Source organism: Miniopterus natalensis, chromosome 11 (assembly GCF_054644295.1).
Source record: "Miniopterus natalensis isolate mMinNat1 chromosome 11, mMinNat1.hap1, whole genome shotgun sequence".
Classification (NCBI taxonomy): domain Eukaryota; kingdom Metazoa; phylum Chordata; class Mammalia; order Chiroptera; family Miniopteridae; genus Miniopterus; species Miniopterus natalensis.
The window spans coordinates 39,915,605-39,931,258 of record NC_142091.1 but is presented as its reverse complement, the minus strand read 5'-3'; the positions used below and the strand labels follow the sequence as shown (position 1 = coordinate 39,931,258).

The window sequence follows — 15,654 nt, the reverse complement described above, 5'->3', positions numbered from 1 at the left end:
GTCACTCCAGGCCCTCACAGGAAAAGTCTCTCTTACAGGGAGCTGCATCCAAGGTGCTAAGTCTCTCAGAGCTGAGGACTTGCAGCCTGAAGAGCCAAGATCTAGAAGCAGGAGGGGCTAAATTGTCCATCAGGCTTGCCAGCTCAACTACCTGAGACTCTCAGGTTGGAATTTCCAATAGAGAGAACAAGAACTGAAAGACAATGTCCTTGCAATCTTCCTAGATATTGCAGGAATTCCTGGTAGTGAGAGGGATTTCCAGCTGGGAGTCCAGAGGAGTGGACCTGAGAGCCCCTCTGCCTGAATTATTGATTGAAGTGTGTGTTGCTAGAAAGGTCTAAAAGGCCTATGTTCTGAAACATTTCTTTCCTTTCCAGGCACACAGGAAGGTCCTGTCTTCCTGGTTTACCTTCCTGGACCTGCTGCTTCCTGCTGAACAACAGGCCTCATCTGCTTCCTGAGTTTATATTATGAGATCTGTTTTGAGAATTTCTAGCTAATATGACGTGTATTCTGTTTAAGTCCTTCAGTGTGATTAATAACTGTATACACCATCAGCAATAGTATTAAAGATATATATTATGATTATAAATATAATAACTTAAAGAAATAAATGATCTATAATAATGTTTCCCCTTCTGTGATTCTAGAGAATCCTATAGGCTGTGTTAGTTCCTGGGTAGGGTTTTCCTCAGACTTATCTAATCCTTGAGCTGTATATGGTAGTAACAGTTCATGTGGCAGGCTTTTCTTTTCTTTCTCTTTTTAAAATGTTTTTATTGATTTCAGAATGTTTTTATTGAAGGGAGAGGGAGAGAGAGATAGAAACATCAATGATGAGAGAGAGTCACTGACTGGCTGCCTCCTGCATGGCTCCCTACTGGGGATGTGGCCCCCCCAACCTGGGCATGTGCCCTGACCGGGAATCAAACTGAGATCTCCTGGTTCACAGGTCGATGCTCAACCACTGAACCTCACGGCCAGGCTTCACAGCTTTTCTTGATGCCCTGAATGCCCAGGTAAAACTCTGAAAATCATCCCAGACCAGGATGTATTGACCTCTGCACTCTTGACATTTTGGGTTGGCTAATTCTTTATTGTGGGGAGTGGTCTTGTGCAGTGCAGGACATTTGGCAGTAACCCTGGTCTCTACCCACTAGATGCCAGTAGCACCCCTACCCCAGTTGGGACAAATGTCTCCAGACATTGCCAAATGTCCTCTGTTACGCAAAATAGCCCATCAGGCTTGCCAGTGCAACAACCCAAGGTTATTGAGAACCACTCTCTTAGACAGATCCACCTCCCTTCCCCTGGACACTTAACTGGTCATAAAATCCTGTCGAATATACCTTCTTGGGTTATCTCTCAAATCTATTCCCTCTGTTCTGTCTCCACTGTTCCTGGTCTCCTAAGGAAATGTTCAGGGGTGTTCTAATGTTTGGATGGAACAACCCTAGAGCAGGGTATGATCTGAGGTTGAGGCTGTAGTAGCTGATGGTGGCCATGGGGTGGTACTTACTCACCAACTCTGGAACCTGGGAGTGCACCCAGGGCCAGGACACAGCCTTAGGAGGAACTGGATGGAACTCAGCCCAGGACAAGTCAATGACACTATGCCCCCCTGTCTAGGAGTATCCACTGTGCACCAGGCACTGCAGAAAGTGCTTTACCCTTAACAATAACAATCATAGTTAACCTTAATTGAGCATTTACTCTGTGCCTGTCACAGGTTCTGTGCGTTGTATAAATTATATCCTTGAATTCTCACAATACACCCATAAAATAGATGTATTTGTTCATTTATTATCTCATGTTATATATTAGAAAACAGATACAGAGAAGTTAAGAAACTTGAAAATATTCACATTTCATTCTTCTCCAAATGCTTAATAAATCCATTTAACTATTGAGTACCTACTTTGTGTTATTTATGCACTCTTATAGGTGTGAGGTAGTATTATCAACCCAATATTATAGGAAAGAAAGCAGATCTCAGAATGTGAGAGTTGTAGCCTAAGTTTGTACAGCTTGCCAAGTTGATATTTTAATTCAGGGCTATCTGTCTGATTCCAGCACCTTCCACTGCATCCATATTAGAACACAGAGAGAGGGACCCCCAGGCTGTGCCTCCTCCCAACCTGTCTGCTCTGCTGGTCTGCTACATAGTAAGACCCTCTCATGCATCTACTGTGGGTCAGGCATTGTTCTGGGCATCTGAAGGTGAAATAGACACAGACCTGGTTTTCACATAGCCTACAGCAGAGGAGGAGCGGGGTGGTAGGAAAGGCAGCTATTTAAAAAACTTACTCCAGAAATTATTAAGTACAGTTGTGCTCAATGCTAGAAAAAAGAAGCACGAACAGGAAGTTGTGAAGAATCCAGCTTTGCATAGGAACTCAGGGTGGCTTCATGGGAAAAGATATTTAGGCGGAGAGTAGAAGACTGAATAGCAATTAATAGAACAGCAAGTCAAGGAAGAGCTGCCTATTGGAATGAAAAGGCCTGGAGGCTGGGAAACAACTTGGCACTAATGGTCAGAAAGCTGAAAGGTAGTAAGTTAGGATAAATAACAAAATCCTAACTCACAGAGGTAGCCACAAAGTTTTCATGTACTTTGTCCTAAGTATTTTTGGTTACAAGCATGGATTCTGAAACCAGACAGCCTGCGTTTGAATTCTAGCTCCTGCCCCATGTATTGATTGCATGACATTGGGCAAGTCCCACCTCCTCTATGCCTCTGTTTGTTTGTTTGTTTGTTTTTTAACCTTCACTTGAGGATATATTTATTGATTTGAAAGAGAGAGGAAGGAAGGAGAGAGAAGGAGAGAGAGAGAAAGAGAAACATTGATGCGAGAGATGGGAGATTGAACCCAAAACCTAGGTATGTGCCCTGACTGGGAATTGAACTTGTGAATCTGCAACCTTTTGGTGGACAGGATGACACTCCAACCAACTGAGCCATCTAGCCAGTGTTCTGTGCCTCCGTTTTATCATCTATAAAATGGGAGCAAAAATTGCCCCTATCCTTTAAGGCTGTGTGGGGATCAGAAGAGTTAATACATGTAAAACAATTAGAAGATCACCTGGTAAATGGCAATTGCTATTATTATTAAACAGTTTAGTACATAAAAATTTATATCCTACTCTCTTTTCACTTTCAAGTAAGCATCGCCCTATGACATTAAAACTTCTTCTTTTTATTTTTTATTGTTCCAGTCAACAAAAGGAAAACTTTATTGAGGCCCCAGGGTCATGGGGTTCAGGCAGAAGGCTGTCCTGAAGGCCCAAGAAGGTGGTGAAGGGGCCTTATTTAATCTCCTTGAGGCACAGATTGTTGGTGCCATGGCACTTCCCGTGGCAGCGGACAGTGCAGGGATGGTGCAGGCAGGTGGCATAACACTTGTGGCAGATCATCTTACCACCGCTGCACTTCGGGCAAGCTGACAGACGGAGGGCTTGATGATGACACTGGGGCAGATGAGGTACCAAGTGCAGGGTGGACTCTTTCTGAATATTGTAGTCTGCGAGAGTGCGGCCATCCTCCAGCTGTTTGCTCACAAAAATCAGACACTGCTGGTCAGCCTGGATGCCCTCCCTATCTTGGATTTTAGCTTCGACACTCTCAGTGGTATCACTGGGCTCAACCTTGAGGGTGATAGTCTTGCTGGTCCGGGTCTTCACAAAGATCTTCATCTCTGTGTCTGCACGGGACGCTTCTCTACTGCCTCATTGCATAGAAAGAAGACCAAAACTTCTTTTTAAATGTACACTGTGGCCCGGCCGGCGTGGCTCAGTGGTTGAGCACTGATCTATGAACCAGGAGGTCACCGTTCGATTCTCAGTGAGGACACATGCTCAGGTTTTGGGCTCGATCCCCAGTGGGGGGCATGCGGGAGGCAGCCAATCAATAACTCTCTCTCATCATTGATGCTTCTGTCTGTCTCTCTCTCCCTCTCCTTTCCTCTCTCTGAAGTCAAAACATATTTTAAAAATATTAAAACATATTTTAAAAATAAATAAACATATATTGTGCAAGAGGATGCATGGTTGTAAGAGCATTGAGGAACTTCTGTCAGCTTACTAAATTAGCAGACTTCTGGATGGAAACCAAGATGATTTTTTTACACCACTTTGTGGTGTAGAAATGTTAAATATAATTTCACTTTATTCTAAGAATGAAGTTAGGAAAGGAAAGGAAGAGGTCAGAAGAAATGTCATTCCACCCCCAGTTCAGAAAACAGTTTTCTGGCTGCTGTATTATAGTTAAGGTTTGCTGGCTGTCTATCTGTCCCAAATTTTGTACAAGTTTGGGGAAGAGATAAAGGCTAAGTCTTCAGTGTTTATAACAGCACCAGCTTATAACATCATAAAGAGAAAAAAAACTTCATTTCACTCTTAAGGCCAAGCATCCCAAACCAGAAACTACTTTTATTTCCTCATGTTTCTTTATAGTCTTTATTTCTCGATATAAATATAAGTGTGTAATTTTTTGCATAGTCATCATTTTATCCACTAGCTGTTCATCTAGCTTTAGATAGTCATGCTGTTGCTGAGTTTTTCACTGTTATATATAATGCCCTGTAAACATTTTGTATAGTTACTTTTTTTTATCAATTCAGAAACAAGATTAGAGAGAATGAGAAGTAGGCAAGGTTTCTGGTAACTTTTTCTCTCTTCCAAATTTTTAGCAAGAAGCTCTACCTATTCCTCAGCCTCTATAGATACAATCTCTCTACTGTTTACTTAATGTCATCTGCATAATGAGTCCAAGTCCAACCTCTAGAATGAATCCTGACCATTAAGAGGGTTCATTTAAGCATCTGCAAATCAAGAGTTATTGATTAAAAAAACACTTATTGAGCATCAACCATGTGACAAGCAAAATATTAAAGGGGGCCCCTCCCAGACAAATATATGAATTCCTTAAGGTAGATAATATTTCCTAAACTTTTATCTGCGATTATGTGCATTAAACTAGTGATAGGTCCTTATTCCTAAGACTAAGTATTGGGAGAAATAAGCCAAAGACTAATGAGCCACTCTCCTCTGATAGAATAGCTTTGATGGAACAAGGCCAAAGATAAAGATTCTTCTTCAGTGGATAAGAGTAGTGGGAGTGAAGGGTAGTGCAAAGGATCCCCCAAAATATCTGAGCCCTGGTTACATGCAGGCCTAATGTGACTGATGTTACATCTATCCCATTTGAAGAAGTCACCTTTTGGCCCAGTCTTTCTTCTCTAGCTCTTTCTAGAAAAGAGAAATTTAGATCCATGCAGCTGAGTTAGGCCTAGGAATAGCCATTAACCTGTACTGACCCTTGTGGAAAGGTACCTGCATTCATCCACATCAAGGTAAAGTACAAATAATAAGCCAGTGCATGTACCCAAAGCTACCAAGTCAGGTCTTTATGGTCTTGTTCTTAAATATAAACATGACAAAGATAACCAGACATTTGAAGAAAGCCTTCAAGATAAAAGAGAATGACCAAGATAAAATAGTAACATATTATTTATAAAGGAACGATCAGCCTTGGCAGGATGGCTCAGTTAATTGGAGTATTGTCCCGATACGCCAAGGTTGCAGGCTCGATCCCCGATCAGGGCACATACAAGAGTCAGCCAGTGCTGTTCCACATAGATGAGCGGAGCAACAAGTCGCTGTTTCTCTCTCTCTCTCCCTTCCTCTCTCTCTCTAAAAGTCAATAAACAAAATTTATAAATAAATAAGTAACTAAAGGAGCAATCAGAAGTGAACAATGAACTCTTAGATATTAAAAATATTTGCTAAATTTTTAATGAGCTCAATAGAAGGTTAGAAGATAAATTCATGTGCATCTCCTAGGTCGGAGAACACAGGATATGAGAGAATGATAACAGAAATAGAAGATTAGTCTAGGAAGTACAACTTCTAATAAAAAAGGTCTCCTTCAGAAAGAAAACCAAAGGCAAGAAATCATTAAAGAATAAGGATGAGAGATTTTCCTGGATGTTAAAGACCAAGTCTCCAGATTAAAGGGGCCACCAATTTTCCAGTATAAAGAATTAAGAGACCCACATGTAGACACGTTCTTGTGAAATTTTTAGAAAACTAAGGATAAAGAGAAGATTCTCAAAGCTTTGGGGGTGGGGAGAGAATAGGGAAAACAGATGCCTTCCAAAGAATACTTCTAATCCATAATTTTACATCCAGCCAAACAAAATCAAGTGTGGGATAGAATAGAAACATTTTCAGACTTGCAAGGAATTGTATCTCTCATTCTGTGGTTCCCTGAAGCAAAAGTTTATATACAGACTCTTCTGGAAGTTGGGACCGATACACAGGCCTGTGAGTCCCTCGATCCAGCTGCGGAGTTCTGCCTTCTGGGTCACAGAGCGTAAGAGGGGAAATGGGGAAGCCAGGACAGGGATGCATTACTGAGCTGTCCACCACAAGCGACTAGTTGCTCTGTTCCATGTGCTCATCTTAGAGCCTTTATGAAATGCAACCGAATTTTAGCCATCCAAAGAAAGAAAGGGGGAAACATTTACCTACTGAATACAAATAGAAAATAGCCCGGCCGGGTGTGGCTCAGCGGTTAAGCATCGACCTAGGATCCAGGCGATTAGGGTTCGATTCCCTGTCAGGGCACATGCTTGGGTTGCTGGCTGCAGCCGATCAATGACTCTCTCATCATTGATGTTTCTATCTCTCTCTCTCCCTTTCCTTTCCTCTCTCTGAAATCAAGAAAGATATACTTAAAAAAGAAAATAGTTATTATTTCTTTATTTGACAAATCTTCCCATGTCCTTCAAGTATATCAAGTAGGCCTAATTAGTTTAAAATTTCTGTTTTGTAAGGAGAGGAAACACATCCTCAAGGTATTCCAGGAACCCACTGCGATAACTCAAAGCCATTTCTAGGTTTTAAAAAAAGTCTTTTAAAATTTAAACACTTGGAAGGTAGAATAAAGGCCTTTTGTTGAACCTGTTCAACAATTCCTGATACTGAGATGGTTGCCTGACTTCTTTTGACCACTTTCGAACCAAATAAGTAGCTCCAGTATCAACTAAAAAATTAATTTGTTCCCCACTGTCAATTGTACCCAGGACTCCTGTGGGGAAATAACAATTGTTTTTTTCCCTCTCCCTTTTTTAAAAAATGTGTTTTTTATTGATTTTAGAGAGAGAGGAAAGGAGAAGGAGAGAGAGATAGAAACATCAGTGATGAGTCATTGATTGGCTGCTTCCTGCACGCCCCCTACTGGAGATCAAACCTGCAATCAGGGCATGACTCTGACCAGGAATCCAACTGGTGACCTCTTGATTCTTGCTTGGGTCAACACTCAACCACTGAGCCACACCAGCCGGGCTGGCCTCTTTTTAACTCATTCAGAAATAACCAACTTTAGAATAACCTATTTTCTTCTTATTTCTTTAAAAATATATCCTCATACCTTATACCTTGTATTACCAAAACCATACAGTTTTTTTCAATTACAATTCTTAATTCTTAGAAACCGTAATTTTTAGTCACAGCTAGCATTCTTTAGATTAGCAAATTTATGAATACATTTTATAACTTCTAGAAACAGGTTTTTTCATTCGCAAATACACTCATGTTTTTAAGAGACATAACAGACATAATATGAACCTTTTTTTGGTAAACCCAGGCAAAACAAATATTTTTATGTTAATAATGCTAAAAGACATTAACCAAATTTAAACCACCTTTAGTATAAAATATTTTCCCAGACTGCATGATCCTAAAAAAAATACACATTTGGGAATTTTTTTTAATCATACACATAAATGATATTACTAATAATTGTAGAGAAGGCAAGATTTTTCATTTGTCCTTGTCAACTTTTAAGAAAGCTGAAGTGGGGAAAAGGGAGATATCAGAAATGATTTACTTTAGCTGCTTGAGTTTTTACGTGTCACTTTTCCCCTTCACATTGAAGTGGGGCAGTCACCCCTGCTGCTCCCACAGCTTACACAAGTTCTGGACAAAGCAGCAAATCTAATCTGAAACTGAAAGTATATCTCTCCCCCAAATAAAAAGGCCAGAGCACTGCTTTCTCAGGCACTTCTGTCAGAAACTAAACAGGACCAAATCACGAAGCACCTGCAGGAAATCAGGTACCTAATAACTCAATTCTGTTCTCTGAAGGGGAAGGGTCTCTGAATGTGAGGAAATCAGGAAGGGCCCCAGAGGAGAGACTGGTGTTTGGATGGGACTGGGAAAATATCTGAAGATTGGGGTGATTGCTATAGTGGCAGTTATATCAAGAGCCAAAGCCACAAAATCATTTCTGTATAAGAAATATTCTGGGTAGGGAGGGGAGGTCAGACCTGGCGAAAAGGAAAACATATTGAAGGACAGACTTACTGTCTATCCATCCTTTTTAAATTTAAAAACTCAATCTTAGATTGTGCAATTTGTATCGCAGGATCCTGAGGCAGCACTGTGGGTCCCTGTGTCTCATGGTCCCTTGTGCAAAATGGCCCTCCCTCTTCCTATGGTTAGTCGAGCCTAGATCTTCAGGTCAGAACAGGAGTATACTTAATTTTCCCACTCCCCCACACCAACTTCTAATTTTCCTCCTGTTAGAGGTGCAGCCCAGAGGCCCCAGAGAGGTCTTATTCTACAGCCCCCTGAGTCAGTGGGAGAGGGCTGTCCCCAACCTCGATCCTTGTCTTCTCATATAAATGAATTTATACAAGAGACCTGATTGTGCTGTGAAAAGCCAATTTTATTAAAGCAATTGAAGCAAGCACCTTTATCAAAAAAGCAAAGAGCGAGTCAGATAAGGGTCTGAGTTGGATGGTGGTCCAAGGCGTTTTATACCCTCCTGTCTAGGTCTCAAAATTCCTCTGCTGAAACCGTTTTTACTTTGTTGTGGCCTTCCCAGAATTCATGGAAATCACTTGGCAATTTTATCTTGCCAAGCCCTGAGACTGCTGGCTTCTCTGTTTAGGGAGTAAAACTGCCCTTTTTTCCTTTCCCCTCTCCCACTCCCTTCCTGCATTCTCTCATTAGGGAGGCTTTTTTTTCTTTTTTTTTTCTTTCTTAATCTTTATTGATTTCAGAGAGAGGAAAGGAGAGGAAGAGAGAGAGAGAAACATCAATGATGAGAGAGTCATTGATCGGCTGCCTCCTGCACAACCCCCACGGGGGACCGCAAGGTGGGCTTGTGCCCTGACCAGGAATTGAACCCCAATCGCCAGGGTCATAGGTCGATGCTCGACCACTGAGCCACGCCCGGCCAGGCCAGGGAGGCTTTTAACCATTAGCTCTCAAGTGTCCTTGGCTGGAGAAGATAAAGGCTTGTTATGTACAAGCTGACTGCAAACTGCCACCCTGTTTGGCCTTGTTTTAACTTTCCTGTCTCAGTTTCCTCATTCCACTTGCCCTGGGATTTTCCCAGCTCCTTACTGCCCTGTAACACTTCCAACCAAGAAACCCCAAAAGCTTCCATGCATGTTAGCTCTCCCTGATTGAAGTAAAAGTTGACAACACTGAGAGATATTCTGAAGTATTGACTTGAGTTTGAGTCCCAGATTAACAAAACTTTACGAAGAACTTAAAAAAACACACACACATTTGTGGCCTCTATGTGGGCCTGGGTGGGGACTGTGGCAGGAAACTGAAAGCAGCCGCAACCCGAGCTTGGGAGACAAGGGCGGGCATTAAAGCTCTTGGGTTACTATCCCTCAGTGGGGCTATTGGACTGATTTTTCTTATGCTGAGACGTGCCTTAGAGGATTATGGTGTTTACTGACCCTTGTTCTTCCTGATATTTTACACCATCTCTCCATTCCCCATTTCATTGCCAAAGGGCAACATATGACTCTGATGCAACAAGCAGTGCCTGTCAGGAACTAGTATGCTTTTTCACTACTGGAATTGCTGTTTCTGCCTTTGGGGTTCCTGTTATCCTTGCTCCTGTGGCTGTGATCAAACGGGGAGCCTGTGGCCTTGTGCTGGCAGGCAATGCAGTCATTTTCCTTACAATTCAAGGTCAAGATTTTTTCTTTGTATTTGGAAGAGGAGATGATTTTAGCTGGGAGCAGTGGTAGCACTACATTCTGATAAAGTGCATTTAATTTCTTAAAATTTATACTATATGTGTGTGCACATGTGGCCTTTTGCTATGAAATTCAACATGTTGGGTTTTTAAAATATTTTTATATCATATCCACTTTAAGGAGGACTACATGAGAAAGATTTATTTTATTACCAGCAAATAGACTGCTCCATTTACTCCAGTAAATTAAGTTATTTAGCTGTTCGTGTAGTCATGGTGCTCTCAGGAAATACATTAACACGGTTTTGTAGCCAGCTGCTCACGTACGCAGTGCATCTACCTTTTGCCTGGGAATGTGCTTGAGTAGGAGCAGGTCTCAGTTCTGCTCAGGATTTCTAAGATACACTTGTGGCCCAGAGGTGGCTCACTCTTTGTATGGTAGACCCTTGCTTCTCAAAGTGTGGTCCATAGACCAAGAGCACTGGCATCTCCTACGCACTTATTACAAATGCAGAACCCGAGATCCCACCCCAGACCCAGTGCATTTTGATGAGATCCCAAGATGAGAAGCGCTGTCATAGAGGACTCAGATCACATGCAGCTAGCTTCCTTTTCTTCCCTTTGCTGAACCCTTCACCTCTCTGGGTGCCACCTGTTCATTTGGGAGATTTCTTCACTTGCCCTCAGGCTGAGGCCCAGCCTAGTTCAGACTCTCGTGGGTATTTGGTTTGGCTGGGAGCAGTGGGAGCGTTCCCAGCAGTTCTGACTTGCCCTTGCCTCCTTTCTGGAGAGACATGGAACCAAGTACACAAGCAGAGGGTGAGCTGCTTAATTTTACTTACATATTGATGTACTTATTATCTTCTATGTCATGTACAACTTTTTATATATATAATAACACTTTAGGCCACTTTTATTTTATTTTATTTTTTAAATATATCTTTCTTGATTTCAGAGAGAGGAAAGGAGAGGGAGAGAGAGAGATAGAAACATCAGTGATGAGAGAGTCACTGATCGGCTGCCTCCTGCACGCCCCCCACTGGGGATGGAGCCCGCAACCGGGGCATGTGCCCTGACCGGGAATCGAACCCCGATCACCTGGATCCTAGGTCAATGCTCAACCGCTGAGCCACACCTGGCCAGGCTAGGCCACTTTTAAGTGAGTCATTAGGAATACATATCATGTTGGATCCTATAATTACAGTTTTTCTAGCTCGACTTTATGTCCAAGACCTATTGAGAAAGGAACATATGGGAATTAGAAATATTTGATCAGAATAGTAGAAGCAGTGATTTTCGAGTGTTGTTAATGTGTGATAACTGACATACATTCAAAACACTGACCCTTTAAGTTTGTAATCTGAGTAATTAGCATACCTCCTTATATTCTGGAATCATACTGGGACAAGAAGATAAAAGTGATACCTAAAAGAACAGTATGCAAAGTTATATTTTATTTTATTTTTTATTTTATTTTTAAATAAATCTTTATTGATTTCAGAGAGAGGGAAGGGGAGGGAGAGAGAGAGCTAGAAACATCAATGATGAGAGTCATTGATCGGCTGCAGCCTGCAACCCGAGCATGTGCGCTGACCAGGTATCGAACCCTGATCACCTGGATCCTAGGACGCTTAACCACTGAGCCACGGCCGGCCGGGCTGCAAAGTTATATTTTAATCTCGTGCATGATTTTATGTTTTCAATGTTCTCTGTACATATAGAATTCTTGAAGTTACTATTTCCAATATTTATATTAGAAAAATTATATAGACACTTTATAATTTTAACCACCATTTTTAATAACACTTGCACTTATTGTATTGTAATAAATTTCACTTTAAATACACACACACACACACACACACACAAATACATCTTTGAAAGGACTTATAGTAATTTTCTATGGGGGAGTAAAATGTCAGGGCCTGTGAAGGGCCCACTAAAATGTGACACGCAGCTCTGCCTCCAACCAGGATTGTTTCTTTACCTACCAGCTCCCTACCTAAGGCCAGAGGTCAGATTCACTCCTCCCTGCGTGCAGGACCCAGACAGAAATCCTGGTTAGCTGTGCAGAAAACAGTATAAATAGGAGCCTGGACTTCCAGATTTGAAGTAGGGACAGTCATTGGCACACTCGCAGTGAAACAAATGCTCACACCTCACTTTCATTATTTTATATTTATTTGCAGTTACCTTTGAACTTGGAGATGACCTGTCTTCAGGCCATAGCAGTTCTCTTTTTGTTCCTAACTCAGGGGCTAATACAACAGGTAACATATATCATCCCCTCCCACCCCCATCCTGCTAGCCTTGCTTTCTCCTCACATCTTTGAAACTATCAAGTTCCTACAGTTGAATATGAGGCTAAAGCCAGTTAGAGAGCATGGATCTGAAAAGATTTTTTTAAATATCAGGAAACAAAACAGACTAACAAAACCTAGTTTTTTCTTTTTACACTACTCATGGTATAATAAGGCTGTCTTCATGTGTGTACCATACATGAGTCCTATGACAGGACCATGTCAAATTTCATGCTGAGCAAGAAGTGCACACCGTGGGCTCTGGGCAGCATCCAGACATGTGAATGGGTCAAAGAACACCACCTCTTCTTTACAGGTGACCGGTTGGGCACAGAAAGCTGATTCATGTAAGTTAGACATGGCTTACAACTCATTTGATGATCAGTATGAGGGCTGCACTGAAGAAATGGAGAAACAAGCACCCCAGCTGTTAAAAAAAGAACTGGAAGTGAATAAAGAATTAAGAGATGAATGGAAAAAGGCAGCAAAACGATGGGATGAAATAAAGAACCAAATAGACTCTTCGAAACACCTCACTGATTTCCAAGGGATAGCTCTAGTGGCCTATACTGGGAACGTTGCAACAAAATTTAACAAAGCTGTAAGAGAATTCCGTCAAAATCCAAGTAACTTTCAGTTCAAAGCCTTCCATTATTATTTGACAAGAGCTCTGCAGCTTCTCAATATAGAAAATGAGTGTTACACAGTTTATAGAGGCTGTGGAACAAAGTTTGATTATCATGGAGGAGGAAATGTACGTTTTGGCCAATTTACCTCATCTTCTTTTTCTAAAGAGGTAGCTATGTATTTTGGAGGTTACATAACACTGTTTACCATCAGAACCTGCTTGGGTGTTGACATTTCAAAATTCTCTTTCTATCCAAATGAAATGGAAGTGCTAATTCCAGGCTACGAGGTGTTTCAGCAGGTCATCAAAAATAACGATAACATTTCACTTAACAGTTCCAAAAAATTTAAGAGTAACTACAATTGCTTCTACAGTTCCACTAACAATTTCAACAGCTCAGGTGAGTCGGGACTGTGTTCCAGGTGGGAGTGGGGAGGCATCATGAAACAAAAGAGGGTGTGCTCTGCTGCCAGAAGCCACCAGGGTAGAGAACAATGGGGCCTTCAACCAACTGCTGAAGAGTATTGGGTTCCTAAAAAGACAGGGCTGATATCCCGGAATAGTGAGCAGGTCAGGAAGTTTCTAGTCCAGCCATGCTCTCAAATTCCCTGCTGTGCAGAAAGGTCAGAAAGATCTGCTGGGCACCAGGGAACATGAGTTATGGAAACTACTGATATATTAGGGAGTATAGGAAAGGTTTAGGGAAGTTGGGAGACCTGGTCCCAGGCAGAACAGTGTGGCCACTGCACTAATCCTCCCAGGAGATGAGGGCACCTGAACTGAGTCAGTGGCCGTGGTGACCAAGGGAGGTGTTCTCCATGAGGTGTTCTAGGAGAAAGTGAGTGAAAGCTGAGTGAAAGAGGAGTGTGGTTAGAAAACAGGATGGTGGATTTTGAGATTTCCAGTGTGGGTAGTTTAAGGGTTCTGAGTTGGTTGGAGGACATTTCCATAGAAGCAATTGGCTAGATTGAAAATCAGGTGAATAGTATTGGAGCTGAGGAGATCAAAGAGCTGAAAGGTTTTGCACAAATGGGTCATATAGTAGACCACATGCACAAGGATGATACCTAGACTGATGAAGGTTAGAGATGGTGAAACCAGAGGACACAAACCTCAGTGAAGGCATATCAGTAATGGCTGGAAGGCTATTACCTGTCCAGTCCTGTGATGGGTGAGAAAGTGCCACCAGGGGCTGCCTCCATTTACCCAACCTTTCCCAAGGTGTCCTGGCTCTCAGGTTTCCATGCATTTACACCCATCTTTCCCTTTGGCCTGAAATCTCTGACTTTGTGTCATATTTCATCCTATCTAAGACACTATCAATTTAGTAATTACCTTTCAAGACCTAGCGCAAATATCACTTCCAATCATAAGCTTTCCTTGATACTCTCAGGCAAAATGAAAGATTTTACCATGCTCCTTACTACAGGTTTGGGGTCAGACAACCTCAGTGGTAATCTACTGCTTGTTCTGTGAATTTGGGCAAGTTACCTGAGCGATCTGTGTCTCAATTGCCTCATTTGTAAAATGAGGATACAAATAGTACTACCTCAGTAGTGTGCCTGTGAGAATTAAAGAAGTTCTTAACTTTTTGCCTGGCACGTAGATATTGTTCAACAAATACTGCCTCTTTTTTTCCCCATGGAGAACCTTGTAGGTATCTCAGCCATACACTCACCATTTCTATGATAACTTGCTTACAGTCTGGTGATCTCTTTAATGCCATAGACTTTGTCTTCCTGTCCCCTCTGTACCCAGGGCCTGTCATTAATGCCTGGCTTGAGTCAGGGCTCCAGGATTTGTTGCTTAAGTGAGTTAAGTTTTTTTGAGATGCCAGGGTCCAGCCAGAAGTGGATCTGAGCTGCAGAGGGACTGAGTATCCAACAAGTTTCAACCAAATTAGACTTTATGCTCTGAAAGGCTACTGGAAACGAGAGAAATGTTTGGGGTAGAAATGGACCACAACTTTTACATGTAGAAACTCTGAATTTAGATCAAACCAAATAAAAACAGGATAGCCAGGCAAACAGTCCAGCAAAGGAAAGCTGCTGCCCCCCATCTCAGGCCCAGTGCTTGACGTTCAGTCAGATTCGGGCAGGCTGAGCTGTGAACCTCAGGAGAGGAAGCCAGATCTCACCCAGAGACAACTCCAGTTAACACTAGTTGGTGGAGAACGGAGTATATGTGTTGCCGTAAAAGATGAATGTTCATGAGATCCAGACCTGGAAACGTATTCCTAAGGCGACAAAGACAAGCATGGAGGGGCTGCCACAGTGGCCAGGGGCTGTAGGCTGCAGGTAGGGAAAGCCTTCCTTACCGAGGCACCTGTAGCTGGGAGCACAGGGGCCTAAGAAGTGGCGATGGGAGGGTCTGAGCGGCCCATAAGCCTTAAGAACTCTGTTCCTCAAGGTGGCCTTAAATTCAGAGACCCAAAAGGATGTGTTCTCACAGTCCACCCTCTCTCTGGTATTCCTGAGTACTTCAGGAATCCCAGAAAGGTGAAAGGAGAATCTAACTGCTGCAAAGTATAAGGAACTCCTAGAGCCTACCCTCTTGGTTTTTTGACCCTTGGATAAAACTTGAAAAGTTTGGGAAGCCCATGTCTTACGAAACACTATAGATGAACCTTTCCTTCTCTTCCTCCCATTGCAGGAATGAGAGGAAGTCCTGCATTCATTCTGCTGCTGCCGCCTGGCCTCCTCGCGCTGCTGTTCCTGTAG

General features: G+C 42.3%; 1 protein-coding gene and 2 pseudogenes across 1 annotated transcript; 2 read left to right on the top strand and 1 right to left on the bottom strand.

Annotated features, from left to right (window-relative positions):
* Window positions 1–3,197: 3,197 nt before the first annotated feature.
* On the bottom strand, window positions 3,198–3,693 carry LOC107533659 (ubiquitin-ribosomal protein eL40 fusion protein pseudogene; annotated as a pseudogene).
* A 3,087-nt stretch (window positions 3,694–6,780) lies between these two features.
* On the top strand, window positions 6,781–10,058 carry LOC107533658 (leptin receptor gene-related protein pseudogene; annotated as a pseudogene).
* A 2,155-nt stretch (window positions 10,059–12,213) lies between these two features.
* On the top strand, window positions 12,214–15,654 carry LOC107533657 (T-cell ecto-ADP-ribosyltransferase 2-like). Its single transcript, XM_016208442.2, has 3 exons — window positions 12,214–12,276; window positions 12,623–13,334; window positions 15,587–15,654. Exons 1-3 carry the CDS (start codon window positions 12,214–12,216, stop codon window positions 15,652–15,654), a joined length of 843 nt encoding a protein of 280 aa, XP_016063928.2.